The 25,431-nt window shown below is 42.0% G+C and overlaps 1 protein-coding gene and 1 long non-coding RNA gene across 2 annotated transcripts in view; one reads left to right on the top strand and one right to left on the bottom strand.

Annotated features, from left to right (window-relative positions):
* The window catches only part of ENOX1 (ecto-NOX disulfide-thiol exchanger 1), a 238,732-nt gene extending 220,490 nt beyond the window's left edge, over positions 1 to 18,242 (top strand). Inside the window, 2 exon segments of the mRNA XM_045796762.2 lie at positions 7,332 to 7,417; positions 17,311 to 18,242. Of these exon segments, the coding sequence (XP_045652718.1) occupies positions 7,332 to 7,417; positions 17,311 to 17,442 (218 nt within the window). The 3' untranslated portion in view covers positions 17,443 to 18,242.
* On the bottom strand, positions 7,411 to 17,068 carry LOC123791815 (uncharacterized). Its single transcript, XR_006779501.2, has 3 exons — positions 16,760 to 17,068; positions 14,674 to 14,813; positions 7,411 to 7,595 (listed from the first exon to the last, which is right to left on the bottom strand). It is a non-coding gene; the product is annotated as an uncharacterized LOC123791815 (long non-coding RNA).
* Positions 18,243 to 25,431: the final 7,189 nt, after the last annotated feature.

Genomic DNA, 25,431 nt, shown 5'->3' with positions numbered 1-25,431 from the left:
CTGGCTATTGTTATGAAGAATGGATCAAAAGGATTTTTATTGATAGGCAGGTAGCTCTGAAGAGATACTAACAGTATAGCTCTGGGTCTGTATCACCCCACCTTCTCCTTCTTTTTAAGTAATTCTAATAAAGTAGATTTCCAGTCCTAGCAGCGCTGATTGGCACCCTGTCAATGCTAGTCATCACTGTAAATCCCATCCAGACATAGTCAAAACCTTCTCAAAAACTCTGTTTATTCTTCAAAACTCCCCCCAGACAATGATAAGGCAAACTTCTTTACAGATCACCCTGACTCCTCTATGGATCAGGACATACATATTATGGCGAACCAGGACCCTCTTCCTGTCCGCACGACCCCCACCCCCATTTCCATCATTACCAGCAGTTCACGCATCTGCACCCAACCAGTCTCTATCTGAACAGGAACATTCTCCCAATACATGGGTGTTAGGAAGCAGATGAATGGAATGTAGAGAAATACACTTAAAGAAGGTTAAATGGTGACGTTTTGGTGTTTTCAGTGAATGGAGCTGAGGCTGTATTTAGGCTGCACCTGAGAAAAGTAATCTAGGAAGTGTGTGCTTCTCTGAAAGCTGCTGACCATAAAGAATGAGTCATTGACCTAAATCTTGTTTCCAAGACACAAATGTCCATATCAATAAATCAACAAACATTTGTCAAGAGCCTACTATAACATTACCAGCCTTCACTGTGGAAAGGAATCATCTGGGCAGCCTGTTTAAAGGCAGAATCTCTGCCCGCCCCCCCCACACACACACACATAGATTGTGTTTATTGTAAAACTGACATCCGAGGTGATACTTAAACAGGAACTAACGGGACCATGTTTTGAAAACTACTTGCCTGCCATATGCCCAAACCTGTGTTCACCGATGGTAGTGATCAGATGATCTCTCCCCTCAAGAAGTTCATAGACTAGTGAGAAAGCAGTTAATGACAATGTAATAGGGTTTGTACTAAAATCAGAAACCCAGAGAAAGGGCTACTTACACTACAAATGCCTTGTTAGAAGGAAGGACAGTCGAATGAATCCTAAAGGATGCACAGAGTTTCTCCGAAGGATAAGGGAGTTGCCAAGGCCATTTCAGACACAAGGAATGAAGTACTGAAGGGACCGGATATAGTCTCAGGGGTTTAGTTAAAATAAGACACACATTTTAAATTTTTTCTTTAAATCAAAAAAACCAAACTAACTGTACAAGATCAAGTATGATACTCACCAGATAAGTGGAACTGCTTTTTGGAAAATTAAAGCTTTTTAGAATCCCAGCGCACCGAGAAGCATGAGACCAATCACAGTGCAGGGTCTGTCTGCTACCCTCACAGCCTCGCCTCTCCCCGGTTCCCATAAACGCTGTAGCGCTCCGCAGCTGCTCACAGATAACAGTAGGCTCGTGGCTGAGTGGGAAACCCAGATTTCACACAGCATCCTCCTGGCTGCCTCTCCAGATCAGTGTCCACGAAGCATCGTAGGCTGCAGCAAGAGGCAAGAACATTTCAGGATGGCTTCTGGTCAGGCCTCTCTTGGTTTTCAGCAAGACAGAACCGTCTAGAGAGACAGCTGTTCCTCTGCAGAGCTGAGGTTCCTAGAACTTCCGGGGAGGCCCTCTCCCCCGTAAGCTGCCAGGCCTCGGGGTTTTCTGAAGTTCCCAGGAGACCATTAGCCAGTGTGGATGTAGGGAAAGCTCATGTGAGCCAGGACTTTACAAGCTGACACAGAGAGTTTGGAGTGAAACTCCAAGCAGCCTGAGGAAAGGAGTCTATTCTGGTAGGATTCCATCTGACCAAATGAATACACAAACTGTTATTTTGTTCTCAACGAGTAGCGAATAAACTTTTTAAAACAGGAGTACATCAAGGAAAAAGAAGGGAGTGGGGTGGACTGGCCCTGTGACAAACCACAGCACCTGATCACCTCTGAACAGCCCTCAGCAGGGGAGGCCCGTTCTCGGTACGGGCAGATGGAGGCACTGGAGTCACCGGGTGAATCACTCACCCGCTGTGGATCTAGTTCCTCATACTGTATGAAGTTAGGAGGTCTGATTAGAGGGTGTTCTTCAGCTCACTACTCTGTCACCTATAAGGACTGTTAGGAAAGCCGCACTGTCCCTGAGGCAGTGATGTTACATGTAAGCAGATGCTCAGACCCTCAGCATAGGAACACGAACTCTAGACTATCTCATACCTTGAAAACAAAAGAGAAGGAAAACTTGTCTTGACTCCAACAGCCCATTTCCCTGCTCCCCATCCAAGCATAATTCTCCAAAGCACCGTCCACACTCACAGCCTCTACTCCCCCTCCGCCCCTCCCTCTCTGGCCACTCCAAGATGGCTCGCACCCTCACACTGAAGCCGTCCTGTCAACGTGACCAGAGGACTTCATGTTGCCAATTTCTCAACTCCCTCCATTTGTCATCTGCACTTTATACAGTTGACTCCCCACATCTTCTGAGCAGAAATACCTTCTTAGCCATCAGGCCACCATTCTTTCTTACTGATCACTCCTGTTCAGATTCCTTGGATGAGTTTTCCTCAGCTTAACCTCTAAATTTTGGGCTTCTTTGGGGTTCAGTCTTGAGGCCTCTTCTCTACCCACCTAATTTCAATGTGCACTTTGGCTTCGAATCCCTTTATGTGGCCACTGACTCCCAAATTTAGACCATCTCCAACTGCCATTGGTATCTCCATTTAGATGCTAATGGACATCTCAAATTTAATAAGGCCAAAACAGAACTCTTGATTCCTTCCCCCTTTTCTCTGCCCTAATATGCTCCTCCCCTAGTGTTCCCAGCTGAGATAATGGTACCACCCAGCTGCTCAAGCCAAATACCAAGAACTCCTCCTCCCAAGCTTTTACCACTCAATGCGCTCCACCAGCTCTACCTTAAATGCCCACTACTCTTTGGTCCAAATCAGTACTTACCACTTCAGGTCTTGTGCAGACACTTCCCCCAGTTTCCTTTTCATCTATTCACCAAACAGAAGCTTGAATGAAAGTTTTTAAACATTATTCAGATCATATCATGCCCCTACTTAGAACCATTCTGTTGGTTTCCTGCTATATTTAGAATTTAATACACGCCCCGTACTCTGTCATACACAGCCCTAAGTGATCTGGCTCCCTGCCTACCTCCAAACGCATGCCGTACTGCTCTCCAGCCAAGTTTGTTCCTGCCAGCTCATCTCCACCTCAGGTCTTTTGCACATTCTGTTGACTGTACCTGGAATCCTCTTTCCCCAGGCTGTCCGTGGCTGGCTCCTTCCCATCTGACACAGGAAAATTTATCATCACCCCACCAAGCTCGAGCCTGTTAAGTTTTCTTCACTATGTTTACCACTATCTGAAAATATTTCCTTTATTTTTAAACTCTGTGTTTATCTTGTGTAACTTACCTAGAATATAAATCCCCCGGAGCAGGAGCCTTGTCTGTCTTGTGCAGCGCTGTGTCCCTCGCACCCTGGCACCTGAGTGCTGCTAGGGAAATGCTTAAAGAAGAGTGAAGGAAGCAGTAAAAATCTATCGCTACTTGGCTAATTTAAATGCTGCTGCTTCCTTGGTCTTAGTGAGTCTAAACATGAGAGTAAACTCGATGATTTTGAGAGAGCTCGAAATGCTTTTTTAGGTGCCTGTTTACATGGGCCTTCCTAATGAGGGGTTTGCCACAGGGTGCACAGAGCTGCTCTGTCTATATATATATGTCTTTCTAAAGCTGTGTTTGAGGCCCTGAAATATGCAGGAAGCTCAAGAGTACAGACAGCCTCCTCTATTTCTTTTTTTATTTTCTTAAATTAGCTACTTACAGTTGTATTTTCCTGGTTGGGAAACCCATCTTTAAATATGGAGACTTCTGCTTCTCCATGGACACAGCCAAGACCAATGAGTGCGTCTATCCCTTTGGAGACCCACCAGGTCAGTAATGGCTAAGTTCTCCACCCTCAATTTGTTAGTGTGTTTTTGAACCAAGCTTTCAGGTCCCTCCCAGAGTACCATAAAATAGTCTCCAGTTTCGGGGTCTGTAGAATTGTTCATTAGATTATGAGTTACATCTGTCCTTTTTTCCATTCTCAGGAACTATCCTAGTTCTTTTAAAGGAGCTACAAAGAGGCTTTGGTTGATTATTCAGGAAGCCCCACCTCACCCTGCCCATGAATCCAGTCCAAAACCAGGGCTTAGAAACTACATTTTCTCAGATGGCATGACTAATGCTTCTGTGAGGACACTGTGATGGGCAGCGGGAGGGTGGGAGTAGGGAAGAGGAGGGGCACAGTACTTGGGAGGATATGACTAATGTTTCCCACTTCTGCTGTATCTCTAGCAATACTGAATAGCTTAGTTGCCATCCATAGGAAAAGCTTCGGAAGCCTTTATTTAACTACCTATTTGGCCCCAAATGAATCTAGTGGCAATTCTTCAATTTTTTTCAAAGAAAAGCTAACGGCTTATTAATACAGCTGCCACAGTGATGGTTTTTGAATACCCTCCCCTAAGGGAAGATATTCATGTCTGGGTCAGGATTTCTAATCTGATTTTAGAAAGATATACAGAAATCATACTAGCATTTTCTTCTTACTTTAATGAGCAAAAGAGTTTCAATAAAAAGTTTCCATGCCCAAAACATTCAGGTTGCTCTGTCCTGAATCCATAAAGTGGATGAGTTAAGGGCAGGAGTCTCCAGTGAATAATGCCTCGCAGTTACCTGATTTTTGAAAGACTACTACATCATTGGTTAGTACTGTGCAATTTTTAAGATTCTTATGTATCCCCATATATCAATAGAACAGTAGAAATTTTTAAACAAGTATACTGGCTAGTCTTATTTCTAGAGGATAAATTCATCCAATACACATTTATTGTAAACGTATACTATATTCCCAACACTGGGCCTGGGGGACAGAGAGTAACCAGTGAGGGAGTCTGCACACAGAGGGTCGCCAACATCACAGAGGCAACAAGAGCAGCCACTCCAGGTCCTCCCATGACTGGTATCCCTAAACTTCCTCTTTCAGCACTTCATCTCCTAGGCCCACAGCCCCCCCCCCACCTCAATCCTCTTCTGACTCATTCTATTTATTCTACCGAAGACATTTAACTTCACATCACACTCCCATGGATATTTACAGGAGAGGCGGTGGGTTATCTAGAAGATGGTGAGGAGTCTCTGTTCAGTACAGATTTTAATATGAAAAATGTCTTTCTCTATTTGCTGGTGCCCTTGGGGTAGTTTACTCATAAGACTGCTCAAACCTCTCTACCTTCTAAGATGCCCCCTCACCCTATGGGAAACACACACATCCATATCACCCCAAAGGCTGATATGTCAGTCCGCTGCCTAATAATCAGATGTCCAACCAAGGAAGAGACGACTGCCCCTGTCTTGCAGCACCCCTCCTGGCTCTAGGAGCCACTCTCTTGGAGGGCCCCTCCCTGCCTGGGAGAAGCTGCATGCCAGGAGAAGAAAGGAACAGCCTGGCCTTCTCACAAAGCCACAGGTGACTATTCATTCTTCCCCCGTCTTCTAAGGGAGGTGGGGGGAAGGGTCTGCCTACCATTTGTTGGAGGCTCCCTATGGAAACTAGTGGACATAGCGCCACTTGTCCTCAGCCTGAGACAGCAGGAAGAACCCCGTTCACCATCCTGCAACAGGAGTTTCCCCTTAAGAATTCTCCTCCCTCTCTCCCACTTACTAAATGCAAATAAGTGTTATTGTTTAAATACTTCTAACTTATTTTTTAAGTAAGTCCTTCATGAGCTTCTATGTTTTAACTCAAGAATCACTTACAGTGCCACCTCACCAGATTTGAGAATTTCAAAGACACAGGAAAGTAGTTGCCAGGTCTGTAAAATTAAAATATAAATTAACAGTGGTAGGAGGGGGACACAACAGTTCTACTTAAGTATATTAAAATAGCTATTCACCACTTAAAGATATTAAAACTACCATTAGTACCTTTTACCATGGCCATTATTTCATCAAAGGGCATTTTAGCAAAAAAGGAAGAACATAATTTCAGAATAAAATGGTAGTTCTTTGTATCTCAAGAAAAACGGGGTCAGTCTCTGAAAACTGAGGTTTTAGCATCATGGAGAAATAATTATTTCCATCTTCCTCATTTCTCTGTTAACCAGTATAAACCTCATACAAGCAGTGTTCTGAGGACAGGTCTTTGAGAGCATGGGCTAGACCTTCGGTTCTCCGTCCTCAGATGAAGGCTCAACTGGGAACTTTCCTTGAAACACTGACACTCATCCCAGAGCGTCCCAAGCATCACACAGGAGATCAGGAGGCCATGAGACCCTATCCCAGTCAATCCAAGGTCACCCTGCAAGTCCCAGGACGACCTCCCTTGAGGGCTCGCCTGCATGTCGGACAAGTGTGTGTCTTTCTTTTGACCTTTGGCTCTCAAGTATCAAAGTTGCCCAATAAACAGTGTGAGGGCTTATCCTCAGATTTAATTCATCTTGAAGCCTACTGAGAACTAAAAAATGTCAGTCTGAACACAGTTTCCTAACAAACAGCAGCATACAATCTATGGGGTCTAGATTTTGGATATAGGAGCAGGGAGAACAGAAAGGAAATGCTTTTACTTCAGCCCTGACACCAACACCCAGCTTTTCATTTGTCAGTACAATGTTGACAATTGATTTTCACAATGGAAAAGATTTCTGATTTATAATCAGACTCCAGCCAAACCATCCATTCGTGGGCCTTTCAAAATGATCTTGTAAATTACAGCAGCGAGGAGGAGAGAGTGAGCTGGCTCTGTTTAAACAGCAGCAACAATCGGGGGGAAATAAAGGTTTCAGAGAGGATCTGGGCTTCCTTCGGTGGCAGTTAGGGGAAATATGGACTAAATACTTTTCATAACTAGCAGCTGTAATTATCAGGGAAATCAGAGGCTGTGTGATCTCTGACACAGCTGTATGAGCCATTTTCAAAGTCCACTGAGGGAAAGAAAAGAGAATTTTATCCTCCCAATAACTATAATTTTATATTGGTAAATCAAGCATAAAATTGGTAGTTGAAATGCTTCCAAGAGTCTTTGTTTAGAAATACCTTTATTCATCTATATATTATCTCTGAGTCTAGTTTTTCTAACTACTATCATTCCAGGAGCTAGAGTGTTCTGTTTGCCACGTTACTATGACCATCTTCAGAATGGACTGTTACTGAGTGCTTGTTGAGTACTGTTAAAAATGGTGAGACCGTAACGCAGGCTGATGGAAGCATTAGTGGCGCTAGGTGACATTATTTGACTCAGACTCTTACTTGCCTTTCAGTAATGTCCAATGTTTGTCTCTTTACTTCAGGCATCATATCCACATTTCTTCACGTCCATCCTTTTGGAGCCAATATAGAGTATCTTTGGTCATACATGCAGCAGCTGGACTCCAAGGTAACTTCTCTTTCTCCAGGGGACTCGCATTGCCAAGATCTAGCATGTTGACCGCCGGCTGCAGGCGGACCGTGCGTGAGCCACACGGGGATGTAGCAGCGTTTGGAGATCTATCAGTACTTCTCCACAAGGACCTCCGTTTTGGGCAGATAGCGGTCTTCTTTTCACTTGCTTTTGTCTTTATAGAAAGAAGAGCAGTTATCTAAAATGACAATGACTTTCAGCAGATGCCAAATTACTCTGAAAAGCATATGAGGGACTGAAAATTACAGGTTGGCCTGAAAGTTCCCCAAACAGGGAGAAATCGGGTCAGGGTGGCTAATGGGGCATTATCCTGAGACCATATTCTCACAGGATTCTGTGGTAAGGACTCCACACGATAGAGGGAAAATCACCTCAAATAACACAAAGATCTGATACAACTCTCAAGAAAATGGTATTAATGGTTGTTTTTCAGCATTATTCTCTAAATGGAAAAAAACGACCGCAGAGTTATTCTCAGCGGTGCCCCCCAAGGGTGACACCCAGAGTCAGGACAGCACTCTTCATTTCTGTTGAGGCTCATTTTGCCTTGTCTGCAAATTAGCTATGCTCCTAACCCACTGCAGTATTTGTGTTCTAAAAGAGAAAGGACAAAAGAGCTCAATGTGTGTATCAATTTATGTATCAAATTCCGGTGAACAATGAGAGGGGCCCCTGTTGAAATAAAGCCATGTCATTAAGCAGTATTGCTGGGGGAAGCCTTGGAAAGGGGTGGAGCCAGAAGCAGAGAATTGAAGCCCGCCACTGAGTAGCTTGTTAAAGGTCCTGCTGGGAGGGAAAATGGAAATAAGCTCCTGTATAGAATGCAGCAAAGTGCATGGAATGTGTAGGACCAGGCCCCCGGCCCCCGGTTCCGTGACCCTGACTACACACATACAAGCCATTCTAAATCTTCAGTGGTCGGTATCAGTTAAATGACTACACTGTGCTCTCAATTTGCGTCAAATGATCTTACCAACTCATGATCCCACAACTGCTTAACCTTTCTAATGGCTCTTATACTTCCCCTCTGAGAGAATCATTGGGAACAAAAAGTATTCTTCAGTCACAGAGATTCGTGCCCTTTTCTTCTCTTGCAGCTGGTAATCGGGTAGACTAAAACGGAGTGAAAGGGGATGAGGAGATTATAAGATTCTGAAAGTTTACACTCATGTTATTACCTTCTTTGTGGCCTCCTGTGTCACTGACAGGGAGGGATAGAATATGCTTATTAACTCAGATAAAATGAGAAGGGTGAGCTGTACGGTGTTACTTTGTTGAAATTAAGCTTTCTTGAAGGGCTTCTTTGCTTTATTTCATTCTTAATATCAGCCCTTCCTTTGCCTGAAAGATTAAATTGAAATACTGCTTTCACTAGTGTGGCTTGGCACAGAGTAACCTCAAGAAACTATTCCTGTTGTTGCTGTTATCCTTCCCTTGTATTGTTGACATTGCTTTCCTTCCCCTCCTGGAAATCCCAAGTGGGAAGCCTTTGTTGGGAAGCAGTTGTTGTTTTAGTATATACATGAGTTTGTGTGTGTGGGGTGGGGGTTGTAAAATCATCTGGCGGGGGTCATAAATTATTAATTATCTTGTTCTATTCTTACTCTCAGGACAGAGTGTCCCATCCTCCATTTGTTCAGGCAAAATTTGTGTGGTGTCCCTCAGTAATCTCTGAGGAGAGAATTCTCACACCTGGTCTCTGGCCATTAGATGATCGGCCTTTCCGGAAGGGATTCAGTTAAAGGAAATTCCATTTTATCTCAGACTGGTACTTTTATTTTAGAAGATAATGAAGAAAGTATTTCCTTCACAGAGGAAACACACGGGGTCTTCCCCAGACAGCCCTCCATCTCCTGAATGAAATGCTCAGTAGAGCTGTCACACTGTTTCCTCATGCCTAAAGTAAGAACTATATAGAAAAAGTGCTCTAAAACTCCTAGGTGCCAGCGATTAGACCAAATATTCTTTCCATCCCAGTGAGGCTGAAAGGATATTTAGACTTTTTAATCCAGAGACCAAGTTATTGCTCTATACTAGAATTCCATATCCTCAGGGCTTTAGGCAGAAAACAAAATAATGAGAGGTCTGCCCTTGAAGTGCCCACCAGGGCCTTGTCCCTGTATCAGCTGCCAGAAGGCTCAGCACCCTGCAGCCACCACAGCCCGCTGACGCTGAGGCTCCAGTGCAGCAGCCTGGGGCGCCTGCCTCCCGTTAATCAGAAGGACTTGTGTGTCACCAGGCCTCCACCAAGTTTCAGTTAATGTTGCACTAAGGCAATGGATTCAGTCTAGCCTCCAGGACACGGAGGGCTTCCTGATACTAGTAGGGAAGGTTTTCTTGAAATTCCAGTTAGAACAGCACAGTTTGACATCGGACAACATCACCATTACGACAACTGTAGAATAACATTTAGATTCTGCCTGTCCCAGTGCTGACGAGAGCAAGGAAAGCAGGCTCAATCAATCCAGCCTGTAATGGAGCTGATTTTATTAGGATTTCCCCAAAGGCCACATATGAGTATAAGAATGATTAGAAATGGAAGGAGAGCCAGGAATTAAATTATGCTGGGCATGTGAATTGCACATGGCTCCTAAAACTGTGTAGCCCAGTAATAGGCCATTGTCCAGTTAAATGTTATTCCAGCTCTTGATAATGATATTTGCATATTTTTCTCTTCTCAGCCTCTTCTAAACCACCCAGTCTCATTCACTGAGCCCTCTTGTAGCAGAATGTGATCGGATGACCACATCACCAAGCCTCACGCAGAGGAAGGCAGAGGAAGGGTGGTAGGGGAAGAGGACTTCCTAAAACTTTGCCGAGTCAAAAACTGTGCCCTGGGTGCAGGCAGTAAACTCTTCAAAACAGGCAGCACTATCCGATCAATACAGAGAGGTTCCCCCCAGGTCAGCCCAAGCCCTTCAAAACTACTCGCGGACCCTAAGCAGCAAGAAAGTCCCAACTTGATCATTAGCAGAGGAGTATTTGCTGTGTTACAGTCAAGAGGAGGGATTCTTCTGCTCTTTCCCCAGTTTATGTATTCTTCAGGACATAAGTTCTCCCAAGCATGTGTGGCTGCCCCCTCTACATATGTATAGCCCTCCCTAGGCCCACCAAGTAGAAGATTTGATTCTGAAAACCAGACTCAACATAACATGGCCGCTGATACTGGAGGATTTACAAAGACCTGCCATGATACCACTGTTCACGACAGGCTTGGGTGCTCATAGGCACGCATTCGTCTCCCACCAGAGAGGCAAGCCATTTGCATGTCTGTACTAAAAGCATACCTCTGGAAACACAAAATTAAAATATCTGGTCAGTTCCAAGGAGATTCAAATTGGCCATAACTGGAGAGCATGCTTTCCTAGACTCTGGTTAGGCAGGAAGGGCAGGTGAAATGTTCTCAGTGGGGTTGTAAGGTCCCTCCCCACAACTCTGAAAAATCTTCGGTATTATGTATATTCCACTGTTCTCCTAAATCGCCAGCTGTCATAGTATGTTAATGAGTGAGTGAGTTTTCTGTTGCTTAGGCTATAATGAATGTGTTTTTCAGATATGACAACACCTCTGGAAAGCACATGATAAATGAAGCATTGGAGGTAAACAATAGTTCCATTTAGCTACATAAAGAATAAAAAGGAAGTTGCTCACGCACAGCAAGAGAAACTGACATGGTTACCAGGCACCCAGTGAATGCTGGGGTAATTCACTGCTTTTCGTGAACCCAGCACTGTCCCAGGGACCAGGAACAAACAGGGGATGTCTGGAGCACAAAAGAAACCTAAGAAAGAACACTGCTCTCAGAAAGTTTGTAGTCTAATCGAGGAAATGCTAGAATATTTATGAAATAACTGGATAATCAGACATGAACTAAAGAAGTGCTATTACTGGGTGGGCAGATCTTCAGTGGGACAGACCCTGGAAAAGGGCAAAGTCCGTGTGAGCCATGTTTACCAGGAGGTATCCCTTGAGTATGTGCTCACTCTCACACCTCCCTCTGGGGTACTGTCGCCAACGCCACCCCACTTCCCCCCTTCTCCCCTCCTTTCTCTCCGTCTCTCATTTTTCATCCAGATCCTTCTTTTTATCCTAATTCTTTCCTTCTATTTATCTTCTTCTTTCTTTTCCTCCTTCCCTCCCTCCCTGTTCCTCTTCTTTCTAGTTCTTTACCTCTGTCTTCCTGATTCCTCACTTATTTAGCTTCTTTCCTTATTCCTCCCTCCCTTCCCTTCCCTTCCCTCTCCATCCGTATTCCACATTTCTCTCTGCAAAAGTTCCCTGCAAGGTGTCTGTGTGCTGATGCCATGCATTGTGCAGGGATATGAAGAATGAACAAGGCTTCAGTGTGCACTAAAAGCCAACAGTCAGTTTATCCTATGGAAGGAAATCTGGTTTTGCAATTGGCTTCTCTGACTCTCCAGCCTTGACAAAGCCTATGCCAGGTCTTTTCAGTGCCTCAAACAAGAACCCCTCATCACTCTGCTTCTCTTGCCTGACTGATATGGGACATGGAGCCAACCATCCCCATAATAAAATTGATTTATGTCTGCTTGTGTCAATTTATATACATGCTTAGAGGCCTGGCAAGGAGGCAGTGGGCTTGGGCTGGAGTCAGCAAATCAGAAAATAAATCAAGCAGATCTTACAAATTACCTCTGCAGTGTTACCAGCACACAAGCCCCTTGGTTACACGGAGCCTTTATTCCTTCTCATCTTTTTTTTTTTTTTCCCCTCAATTAGAACAAATCAATCCTTTCTAAAAGAACAGATGTCAGACTTAGAAAATGTTAAACAAAACAGAAGTGGCCAGGGATCCACTGACAACATCAAAGATTGAAAATATACAGACCACCAATTTCCTGGAACAAAAGCTAGCTGAGTAAGCGGGAAATAAAAGCATCCCATCTAGGACGATCTTCCCTTCTTTCTAGAGCACCAAATACATGGTGTATGGCTGAATGAGATTGTACAAGCACAGCACATGTCTCTAACCTAGATGGCAGTGCCACCAGAAGTCTCTTAACCACGTGTATTTGATTCTGCTCACAGCGCCCCTGTGCTGTGAAAGCAGGGCTGGATTTGGCATTGAAAGCCCTGCACCAAGTTCTAGCCCCTCACTCACCAGCTGCGTGAGCACATCCTTCCCTGGCCCCCAGTGGCTTCCATCTAGGACAGACAGGCGCTTAGAGAGAAGCCCTGACCTCAGAATGGATTTGGGGACGGGAACCCCACACAGCTGATGACAGAATGGGTACATTTCACCCTGAGCTCGGCCAGTGAGGTCTAGCTGCTTTGTTTTATGTGGTGACTCCATGACTCTTTCAGATCTCAAAACCAAGAAATTATCAGTAGGAAGACACAGGATATTGCCAAGGCAAAATGACATAGAGCTGAAAAATTATTTAGGAGGAGGAGAAAACAGAATTAAAGTAAATGAAAATATTTGTAAAGTAAAAATTCTTTGGCCATAGGGTTAAAAAAAAAAAAGACAAATTCTCTCTTTGTCTCGAAAATCCCAAAATGTGACATATCATCAAAGTTATTTTGTCAGGGTAGAGAAAGTTTTAAAAACCATCAAACTAACTTGAAAGCAGTTTCTCCTTGATCTTTCTTCTGGCATGAGATACAAAACATCTTTAAGGAAATGCTCTAGAATTCATCTTAGAGCCTTATTAAATGGAGATTTCAGATAGGAGTTCATCTGAGGTGGTCTGTTCTATAATCGTGACATATCCCTGTCCACACTCAGGCAGTTACCTTGCACTACCAACGGCAACCAAGCGTTAACTACTTTTCAGGACACTGATTTCCATTATACTAATTTCTGTCTCTGTCAAAATCCAAGGAATGGCTAATTGGTCATCCAAACTAAGTAATCATAAAAATTTCAAATCCCAGTTTCACTACTTCTTATTTGTGGGACCTTGGGCGACTTATTTAACATCTTTGTGGCTCAGTTTTACCCTCTATAAAATGGGTTTTTAGGGGTTACCATGTGTATTAAATGACTTACTATATGAAAAGCCCTCACGACAGCATCCGGCACACAGCAAGCACTACTGAGTATTGGTCGCCATTTGTTTTGTGCTTGAAAGTGCACAGGAGATCGATCACATTCTCTCAGCTTGAGATCTTTGCCCACAACCTAGTGGTCAGATGAATCTTCAACAGCTAGCCCAAAGACCAGTGCTATCAGATGGCGGGGCCAGCACTCAAATCCAAGCTCTTAGAACATTCAGTGAGCTTCTTTCCCATGCCCTTGTCTTACGAATGAGGGAACACCCAAAGAAATTAAGAGATTCACACAAGATGATGAAGCTGGTTAATGGTCATTCCATGACTGGATTCCAGATGTTTTCCCTCAACATTTCTTTCTTCCAGCAAGTGAGGAGTGTGTTTGCTGGCCTGAAGAGCTTTCTGATGAGATAATGCGCATGAATTGCATACTCTGTGCCTGGCCCACAGTGAGGGCTCAGCAAGGGGTAGCTCCCTCTCTCCTCCAGCATGCTACCCAGCTTCCTCCATGGTTCAAGTGTAGCCTCGGGTCAAAAGACATCAAGGAAAACAAGATTCCCCACGATTTGCTTGCTGTTTTGGTGAAGGGTTTCTGTGGGGGCACCCAAGTATTAGCACTGCAATGTGTATGAGTTGGGAATTCTCCGTTTGTTACTGATGCTGATATCACCCTGAGGTCTTACTCATCACAGACCTGCCCTCCAGTACACAGACCCCTTCCCCATGGGTCCCTTCCCCCAACAGGGAGACAGTGACCAAGAGGGCTGTTTCCAGTGCTCACTCCACAGTCCCCCGCCCCCTGTGGCAGTTGGCATCAGTGTTCGAGAACAAGGCCAAGGAGTCTGGATCTGCAGCCCAGCTCCACACTCAGTGCCGGGGTTACCCTGCAGACCGTACCTCATCTATCCGGACCTCAGCTTCATTTGTAAATTACTCCGTCTTATGAGAGTACAGCGAGAATTAACAAGTAGTTTACAGAAGTCTGGCGAGGACAAGGTGTTCACAAATTACGAGTTGTCAGACTTCTAATCAGCTACAGGGCTGCCAGGGGGCACTGCCTGCCCTGACCCTAGCTGGCCTCCTACACAGGTATTAGCTTTATATCAGACCTTTATTATACTCTCAAGAATTTAGCTTTTTCTCTCCTTCCTAATGAACACCACAAAGCTCCTTTCCCTACTTTTTCAAGGGAGGTGAGGGCTGTCCTGAAAACAAACCTGTGATGGCTGGCTGTGAACCTGGGGGTCTGTCCGCTTCTCCATGGCTCTGTCTGATCTGGGAAAGACGCCTCGTCTCAGGGGTATCACCTGAATGGACTGGAGACCGGAGCCTACCGTAGACGCCTTGTGCCATCCTCCTACGAAGGAAAGAAAGGAGGTTAAGGGGATAACTTGGCTTCAGAAAACTGCCTCTGGACCAAGTGAAAACTGGGTTTGACCACACACTTCTCAGTATTGTTTGCATTAGCGTAGGAGCACAGAGCTTGGCCCACCCATCACAGAAAGTTTGATAACAGAGTGTCCTGTGCTATCAGCATTGCCTAGTATGTATACAGAGAGAAAGCATTTTGTGCCAGGCACCGTGTTACATTTTATGTATAATCCTCACGATTAGGCGAAGAGATTACTTCTATTATACACTTGAAGAAACGGAGAATTACAGCTATTAAATGATCTGCCCATGGTTACACAGGTTGGCCTAACCCAGATTAAAATCCAAGCCTGTCTGATTTAAAATCCCATTCTTAACCCAAATATGCCTGATCTGAAGAATTGCCTGGGGTGATTATCAGAAGTAGAGTATATGAGCTACACCCCAGGTCAGCTGAATCAGTCTCCAGAGACGAGGCTAAGGAATCTGAGTTTTTTAACAGGAACCCCAGGTGATTGATATTTCTCAAGAAAGCACTACACTCCCGGTTCTTCACCCACGGCTTGCTGAAATCATGCGGCGCACGTAAAGCATACCAATGCCGAGTTCCCAGACACGAGCAGTGGGTTCTTTCCCAGTTCTGTCTTTGAAAAAGCACTTAACCCTCTGTACTTCACTCTGTTTTCCTGACTATAAAATGGAGATGCATCCTAACATTTTTGCCCTATGTATCTCATAGGAGTGCTGTGACAATGCAATGAGGATGCTGGTGAAGGCATTCTGCACAGTGCTCATTGAAATGAAATGTTTTAAAATCACATGAACCTTTTAATAATCTGTTTAATAGGCTTTTGTGAGCTGACCTAGCAATCTAATAATCTCTTTAACATGGCTTTGTGGGAAAATGCATTCAGATTTCAAAATAATTCACGCAAAAATTTTAGAATGCAATTTATTTCAACTTTCAGGACTGCCTCAAAAGGTGGTGTTTTTTTTTTGTCATAGGCAAATAGGAATATCAATAGGAATACTGAATATATCATGTGAAATCTTTTCCATGTGAACGTTAAATGAACAGCTGATTTGACTTCCTGGTCTATTTGGTCTTTCTTTAAAATAAATGTTAAATAAATTTAACATTTAAACGTTAAATGGAAAGTGTAGACTCTAAAATGGTATCTATCCAGTGACTGTACCATGAAAAATAATAATAGGTCTGATTCATTAAACATTTCTATGTGCCAAATCTATGCTAAGCCAGTAGTCTTCATACATCCTTATTACATGTTGTTATTCCCATTTGCTGAGGCTTAGAGAGATGAATTATCTTGGTTGGAGTCATTTAGCTCATAACAATAGTAGATACAGGATTCAAACAAAAATGTTAGACCCCCTGGTTCCAGGGTCTTAGCCACCTTGCTATATGAGATCCCCATGCAAGCACATGGGGCTGGGAAACAAAGACATGAAAACAAAAACAATGGCTATGTTAGAGCAGAAGGATTATGGTTGATTTGCCTTTTATTTAAGGTAAAATGAATTATTGGTATAAAAATGTATGTAATAAAGAAAAATTGGTAAAAGAAAAAAAGCGCATTAAAAATCTACCGGGGGGAGGGGGTGCCTGGGTAGCTCAGTCAGTTGGGGTCATGATCCCAGGGTCTTGGGATCAAGTCCCATGTTGTGCTCCCTGCTCAGCGGAGAGCCTGCTTCTCCCTCTCTTCCTTGTTCAATGCTCTCTCTTGATATCTCTCTCTCTCAAATAAGCAGATAAAATCTTTTAAAATTTTTTTTAATTTAAAAAAAGAAAAAACTACTTGGAAGGGCACCTGGCTGGCTCAGTTGGAACAGCATGCGACTCTTGATCTCAGGGTCCTGATTTCGAGCCCCATACGGAGTGCAGGGATTACTTAAAGATTTTTTTAAACCTACCTGGATTTTAAGAATGGATGTTGAGACTTTCATGGTTGTAGATTCTGGGTTTTCATTTCTTTCTAAACCTTTATGGTCTTCTGGTCTCTGTGAAAATTAAAGAAAGAGAAGCTAGGGTGGCCAGAAATCTACCCATATGCCCTGTGACCCTCACTGAGTTAGATAAAAGCGCTGCCCTTTGTCAAAGAGGAGGAGGGCACCAGGAGTGGTGAGGAACCTGCTCTCCGCCCTCTTAAAGCCCATTCTTATGTCCTTTCACATCAAGGTGGGGAGTGCTTTTCAGGCAGGGCACCATCCAGTAAGCTAGGCATCCATAGGAACGGTGAGTCGGGAATTCGCGCCCCTCTGTCCCCCACCCCCACCCCACCCGCCAGCTTCTTGAGACCGGGACAGCCCCGTCCAGTGCTTGACCGGCGCTCCTCTCCTAAGCACGTTACTTGACAGCCAAGTAATGTCATTTATCTCCCTGGGAAAGTGCATCCTAACCCAACCCCTTGCCTCCTTTCAGGTGAGTCTTGTTTCCGAAAGTGACCTTTCTTCCTGTCTAACAGATTTCTGCAAACGAAATCGAAATGCTTCTGATGCGGCTGCCGCGCATGTTTAAACAGGAATTCACAGGCGTGGGAGCGACGCTGGAGAAAAGGTGGAAGCTGTGTGCCTTTGAAGGAATTAAAACGACCTAACTGTGACGAGCAAACAAGTCTCTGGTAACGAAACGGCCTGACGGGGCCTGGGCTGTGCAGTGTGAGCCCCGGAGGCTGGGGCCGGTCCGGCGTGGGCCCGGCTTCGGTTACATCTGTGGCGTGCTCCCGTGAGTGGCAATGTGATTGTGTGCCAGTTCCCTAAAACAGAGCTTCATACTGTGACAGGTCTGCTTCCTATGAAAACCAACGATTCCACAGTCGTGATGATGGCAAAATCTTAAAATAGGCTACATTTGAGAATAGCTAACCCAGCAAAATATTTAAAGTGAATGATGGGGTACCAATGGGTGTCGCTAGGCTACAGAGTTGTATAGGTAATGTACAGCTGAAATCATTCAACATTTTCCTGGAAGTCTTTCTGTTTTAGTAAAAAAAAAAATAAAAACAAAAATAAAAATAAAAAGCAATTTTACAGTGAGGAAAAATCATACCAAAAGAAAACTTGAATATGTGTCTGAACATTTATTGTATTTTGTAAATTAAGTTATATGCTATTCCAGGGACTTTTGCCTTATTGAAGAGGCAGAAAATGTGATTGGACTCCTTGAGAATGCTTTATCAAGAATATTATTTTTCTAATGTAACAATTCTCCATCATAAGTTCTTTTAACATGGACTGCATAACGATTTTCATAAAATGTAAATAAAGGAAAAGCTAGTGCTACTGTCTTGTACTTGGTATGTAATATTCAGGTTTATGCATCAAATAAACATTCAGTAAATATTCCTGTTACAAATTTTATAGCAAAGATATTAATTTTTTTCAATAAATATGACTTCTGCCATAAAGGTTCTGCAAATTATTCTCTGAAATTCCTTACCTCACCTATAAGGAGTGTTTTTCACATTATTCAGTCCCATCTCATATCCCACCATTTTTAAATGATTGTCTACATGAATGACATTGAGACAAAACATTACTTCAAACAAATCTATAAAAACTAAAGTGGGACGTACCAAGAAAAGGGGATTATACAGCATTAGGGTACATATCGTTTTTAAAATACCAACACCTTGATTCAAATACAATCAACATAAATATTACCTTTGTTTTTTGTCTGCATAGGCAAGTACAAAATAGCCAATTAGTTTATAATATTAATTCCTGGATTGACTTATTTATATGTTTGCTGGAAAGCATACAAGTTAGAAAAAGAATTAAAGAATTCACACTTGAGCCAAGAATTTAGTCAAAATTTAGGCTTTCAAAACTATTTCTTTTAATTACAAGTAGGATAGAGCTTTAAATTGTATCTCCTTCCTGCTTTCTTACATAAGAATCACAAAAAAGACAAGTATTCAAGATACTAATTTTAAATGAAATTTTTTAAGATGACTGCTTAACGGTGAATCTTCTTCAAAATTCTGAAAAGATGTTTATAATTTCCTAAGTGATAGGAAATTATTGTCTTCAGGATCTTTTTATTGAGCCCTGATAAATTACTTATATATGCCTCCCATAAATATCTGCTTGTTTTGTTCAGGCTCAGTGCTAATCCTGCAAATATAGAGATGAATAAGAAAAGACCCTGTCCTTAATGAGCTCAGAATTCAATAGGAAAAAGACAGTTTCCCAAAAGTTTCTATATAATATGAGCCAGGTGACAGGAAAAATAGAACAAGGGTGCTATGGGATTCAAACTAAATGTCAATATCATATTAAATACCAAAACACTAGAGGACTTTCCAATACCATCTATCGATTCCTACCACCATCGTCATCCTGACATATTTATCTCTAGGTCAGGAGACACAAATAAGGATACAGCCGTCAGAAAGGAGATGACCTCATTTACAAATAATGTCATCATCAAACAGAAAACCTAAGAGGTTCGCCTGAACAACAATTAGAAGAAAAAGATTTCCATAAACTGGCTAAAGACAGAAAGTCTAGTAGGGACACAAGGTACCACAATCTAGACTATTTCTAAAGGAAAGCATGGGAGAGATTTTCAAATGTGCATTCACACTTTCAAATATTGCCGGTAGTCACCTTAGCAAAGGGATACACCACACAGAGTAAAACCCTAACTCAGAGCTCTGATCAGGAAAAGGAATTAGACGGACCTTAGATTAGATCCGACAAGACACCATTTCCTAAAAACATTGTTCTGAGCCGAAATGGCAATGCGCAGGACTGAAATGGTTAACACAGCTTCCAAAATATTTGAGTAATTCTAAGTTTCTGCACCAGAAGAATCTATTTTGGCAGTGGTGTTTTTACTGATACTTGAAATTCATTGTATTAATTGTCTAGAAATATATGAGTTACATATTTTAACTTCAATTACGTGAATAACTTATATTTGCAGGAAAAACTTCTAAATTATTTCACAGACATTCAGATTCAGAAGGTACCCTAGGGATCGCCTGGGGCCATCTGGAGTCTACGTATGTGTGTCACCCCATTCTCTTGAATCCTCAGGACCATCCCACATAAAGACACTATTATCCGCATTTGTCACACAAGGAGATGAGGCTCAGCAATTCTGAGTAATTTGGCCAAGTCTACACAGTATACGTTGGTTACAGGATTTGAACCCACGGCTGACTGACTCCAAACTTGTTCTTCTATGTCATGCTTCTAAGTTCACTGTATTCCCATCCAGTGCCTGGATCACCACTTTTGCTCTCCTTTTCCTCTGCCATCCCATGTACGAGTATGGGTGTGAAGACTCTTTAGCCTTTCTCTTCCAAATCTACCAGTAACAAATCATGGTTCCTGGGCTCCTAGAATAAGCAGAACACTGAAAGTTTGGAGATCCTTGTAACCTTGCCTCAGGTTACAAGGGCTTGCTTTTTCCACTGCTTCCCTGAATAGGACTAAGTATTTGCTGCCTTTATGCTTTTGCTCCTATCTTTCTACCCAAATAAAATGACCTTATTCACATCTAGTTACCACAATTCTACAAAGCCTTAAGGGGAAAGAGCAAAGACCTCCCCAATGAAGCTTTGCTCCATCCCCCCGAAGTCACTTCTCCAGGCTCTCTGCACAGCCATCCCACATTGACTGTTCCTTAAGACACCACCCAGCTGTCTTTACCTTATCTCCCTATTGGATTACAAACTCTTTGAGAGATCTGAACGTGTCTCATTTACTTTGAATTATTTCTCAAAGTTGTTTTGCATATACTTTTTAGAAAACAGAACAGAGAACCAACCAACATGTCTTCATGCCTCCAGGAACCAGTTCGCTGGTACCCTTCGGGGGGGGAAAAAAACCACAAAGTATTTGAAAAGCCTGCAAATATCTTAGATCCAAGATCCCAAGGCATAAAAATATGAGTGATCATGCACTGCATATTACTGAAATACAAAAAGCAACCAATTCCTTCACAAAGTTCAAACCCGGATAAATTATTGACTCTTCTATGAAGCCCTGATCCCCTCAGGAACCACCTTTCCAACGTTCCCACCACTATTCATTGCATTTCTACTGCAGCCTTTCTAATGTATTTTAATCATATGTGAATATGGCTGTCTTCTCCCAGTCCCACAGGCTCCCTTACTCACCTTTCCAGTCCTCACTTTATCTAAAATGATATGCCATGACTTGTTTTTAAATAAATATTTATCAATGGAATGAACCAAATTAATGAGAGAAGGCCACACAGGAACTTTCCAAATTTGCTGAACCAGAACATATACAGGCATCAGGTCCAGTAATAGAGGCTAGAACTTTCTGGTTCTCAGTTGTAAGATCTTGTCAGAATTCTTACCTTCTTTTTCAAAATGTTTTTCACTGTCACAAATGATACATAATATTTATCATTTAAACCATCTGTAATTGTACAATTCAGCAACATTAAATACATTTACAAAGTTATGCTCCTAATCACCACTATAATTGTTCATCATCATCCCTACCAAAAACTTTAAGGTACCCATTAAAAAATAACTCCCCTCACCCTTCCTTCCAGCCCCTGGTCATCTCTATTCTACTTTGTGCCTCTTTGAATTTGCCTGTTCCAGCTCTCTACAATAGAAATGGAGACACACGGCATTTGTCCGTCTGTGTCTCACTTCTTTCACAGCAGGAGGTCTTCGGTGCTCACCCACGTGGTAGCGTGTGTCGGACCTTCATTCCTTTTTTGAGGCTAAATAAGATGCCCTTATGTGAGAACTCTCCTTGGTGGCTTACGTATCCTTTACCTATTGCAGCAAGGATAAGTCAGTTGTCTATGTTTAAAAATACTTAAATACTTTTATTAAATACCACATCAAAACCAACATTTGAAAGTAGATAGAGAAGCTTGTTTCCATCTGGATAAGCTCATTTTCATCAAGGGTGATGAAAACGAAATGACAAAAGTACAAAAGCTGGTAGTAATTGTGTAGAAAACGAGACTGTTCAAACAAATATCCACGGGACAAATGTGATATGCAACAAGTTGTCTTTTTTCTTGGTAAGGGTTGGGGATGTTTTACTTGGAGATTTTTTTTAAATCCTTTTACTAAAAATGGCTGCCCTGTTTGTTGCACTCAATAAAAGATGTTTTATCCTGAAAACATAAGAACTATTTTACCAAAACTCAGTTTCTTCTCAGAAACTGAGAAAATAAAGGGATATTAGAGATGCCTAACATTTTACAGCTTGGTTAACTTTATATCAAAATGGTAAAAGGTTAACACGAATATTCAGTCTGTCACTAGTATCTGAATAAACTACACAGGCACACCTCATTTTATTGTGTTTCACTTTGCTGGTGCTTCGCAGATATTGTGTTTTACAAACTGAAGGTTTGGGGCAACTCCATGTCAAGCAAGTCTGTTGGCACCATTCTCCCAACAGCATTTGCTCATTCATGTCTCTGTGTCACATTTTGGTAATTCTCCCAATATTTCACACTGTTCATTATTATTATGTTTGTTATCAGTGATCTTTGATGTTACTATTGTAACTGTTTTGGGGTGCCACAAACTGCATCCATATAAGATGGCAAACTTAAAGGATAAATGTTACCTGTGTTCTGACTGCTTCACCGACTGGCCATTCCCCCATCTCCCTCCCTATTCCCTGAGATGCAAGAATATTGAAATTTGGCTAAACCAACAACCCTACAATGGCTTCTAAGTGTTCAAGTGAAGAGCTGCATGTCTCTCACTTTAAGTCAAAAGCCAGAAAGGATTACACTTAGTAAGGGAGCCATGTCAAAAGCCAAGACAATCCGAAAGCTAGGTCTCTTGTGCCAAATAGCTAAGTTGTGAATGCAAAAGAAAAGTTCTTGACGAAAATTGAAACCCAGCGGACATACGAATGGTAAAGCCAAGCAGTTTTATTGCTGATACAGAGAAAGTTTGAGTGGTCTGGACAGAGGATCAAGCCAACCACAACATTCCCTTAAGCCAGAGCTAATCTAGAGCGAGGCCCTAACTCTTCAATTCTAGGAAGGCTGAGGAAAGTGAGGAAGCTGCAGAATTAGTTTGCAGCTGACAGAGGTCGGTTCATGAGATTTAAGGAAAGAAGCCGTCTCCATAACATAAACTACGAGGTGACGCAGCAAGTGCTGATGTAGAAGCGGCAGCAAGCTCTCCAGAAGATCCGGCTCAGACAAGTAACGAGGGTAGCTCCACTGAACACCGTATTTTCAGTGCAGACAAAACAGCCGTCTATCAGAAGAAGATGCCATCTAGGACTCTCATAAGAGAAAGAGAGGAGAAGTCAAGGCCTGGTTTCACAGCTTCAAAGACAGACTTGGGGGCTAATGCAGTTGGGGACTTGAAGTTGAGGCCGATGCTCATTGACCATTCTGAAAATCCTTGCACCCTTAAGAATTATGTTAAATCTACTCTGCCTACGCTTTATAAATGGAAGAACAAGCCCAGACCACCTCTGTTTACAACGTGGTTTACTAAATATTTTAACCCCTCTGTTAAGGCCTACTGCTCAGAAAAAAAGATTCATTTCAAGATATGACTGCTCATGGCAGTGCGCCTGCTCACCCAAAGCTCTGATGGAGACATACAAGAACAGTGTTACTTCCTGTCTGCTGACACAACGTCCATTCTTCAGCCCACGGATCGAGGCGTAATTCTGACTGTCAAGGTTTATAAAGAAACACACTCTGTGGAAATAATGAAGATTAGAGCAGAAATAGCCAAAATAGAAACTAAAAAAAACAATAGAACAGATCAATGAAACCAAGGGCTGGTTGTTTGAAAAGATCAACAACAACAACAACAAAATCAATAAACCTTTAGCCACACTCATTAAAAAAAGAAAAGAGGACTCAAATAAATAGAATCAGAAATGAAAGGGGAGAAATAACAACCAACAACACAGAAATACAAAAGACTATAAGAGAATACTATGAAAAATTACATGCCAACAAATTGGACAACCTAGAAGACATGGATAAATTCCTAGAAACATAGAACCTCCCAAAACTAAATCAGGAAAAAAATAGAAAATTTGAAAAGACTGATTACCAGCACTGAAACTGAATCGGTAATCAAACAAACAAAACAAAACAAAAAAACTCCCAGTGAACAAAAGTCCAGGGCTAGACAGCTGCACAGGTGAATTCTACCAAGCATTTAAAGAAAAGTTGATACCTAGTCTTCTCAAAATATTCCAAAAATTAGAAGAGGAAGAAAAGCTTCCAAATTCATTCTATGAAGCCAGCATTACTCTGATACCAAAAGAGAGAATGATAGGCCAATATCTCTGATGAACCAAATGCAAAAATCCTCAACAATTTATTAGCAAACTGAATCGAATGATACATTAAAAAAAAATCATTCACCATGATCAAGTAGGATTTATCCCTGCGATGCAAGGGTGGTTCAGCATTCCCAAGTCAATCAACGTGATACATCACACCAACAAAAGATGGGATAAAAACCTTACGATCATTTCAATAGATGCAGAAAAAGCATTTGACAAAGTACAACATCCATTCATGGTAAAAACCCTGAACAAAGTAGGTTTAGAGAGGATATACCTCAACATAATAAAGGCCATATGTGAAAATCCCAAAGCTCACATCATATTCAAAGGGGAAACACTAAAAGCATATTCCCTAAGGTCAAGAACAAGACAGGGATATCCACTCTCACCACTATTATTTAAGCTAGTACTGGAAGTCCTAGCCATAGCAATCAGACAACAAAAAGATATAAAAGGCATCCAAATTGGTAAGGAAGAAGTAAAACTTAATATTTACAGATGACATGATACTCTATATACAGAGAAATTCATAAAGAACCCACCAAAAAATTACTAGAACTGATAAATGAATTCAGTAAATTGCAGAATACAAAATCAACGTGTAGACATCTACTGCATTTCTATACACTAAATAATGAAGCAGCAGAAAGAGAAATTAAGAAAACTATCCCATTTACAATTGCACCAAAAATAAGATACCTAGGAATATAAACTTAAACAAGGAGTTAAAATATCTGTACTCTGAAAGCTATAAAACATTGAAAGAAGTTGAAGACAACACAAAGAAATGGAGTCACTCCACATGTATGGATTGGGAGAACAAATATTGCTAAAATTTCCATACTACCCAATCTACAGATATAATGCAATCCCTGCCAAAATACCAACATTTTTCACAGAACTAGAACAAATAATCCTTAAATTTATATGGAACCAAAGACGACCTCAAATAGTGAAAACCATCTTGGAAAAGAAAAGAAAAGCTGGAGGTATCACAATTCCAGATTTTGAATTATACACAAAGCTATAGTAATCAAAACAGTATGGTACTAGCACAAAACATCAGACTAGAATAGAAAGTCCACAAATAAACCTATGTTTATATGGTCAGTCTTTGACAAAGGAGGAAAGAAAATGCAACGGGAAAAAGACAGCCTCTTCAAAAAATGGTGCTGGGAGGATGGGACAGCTACATGCAAAAGAATGAAACTGGACCCCTGGCTTACAACATACACAAAGAAAAATTCAAAATGAATTAAGGACCTAAATATGAGACCTGAAACTATAAAAATCCTAGA

This window comes from Ursus americanus, chromosome 10 (genome assembly GCF_024610735.1).
Source record: "Ursus americanus isolate L20-20 chromosome 10, mUrsAme1.1.p, whole genome shotgun sequence".
Lineage (NCBI taxonomy): Eukaryota > Metazoa > Chordata > Mammalia > Carnivora > Ursidae > Ursus > Ursus americanus.
Note: the sequence above shows the minus strand (reverse complement) of the source record. Positions and strands in the feature narration are given on the sequence as shown.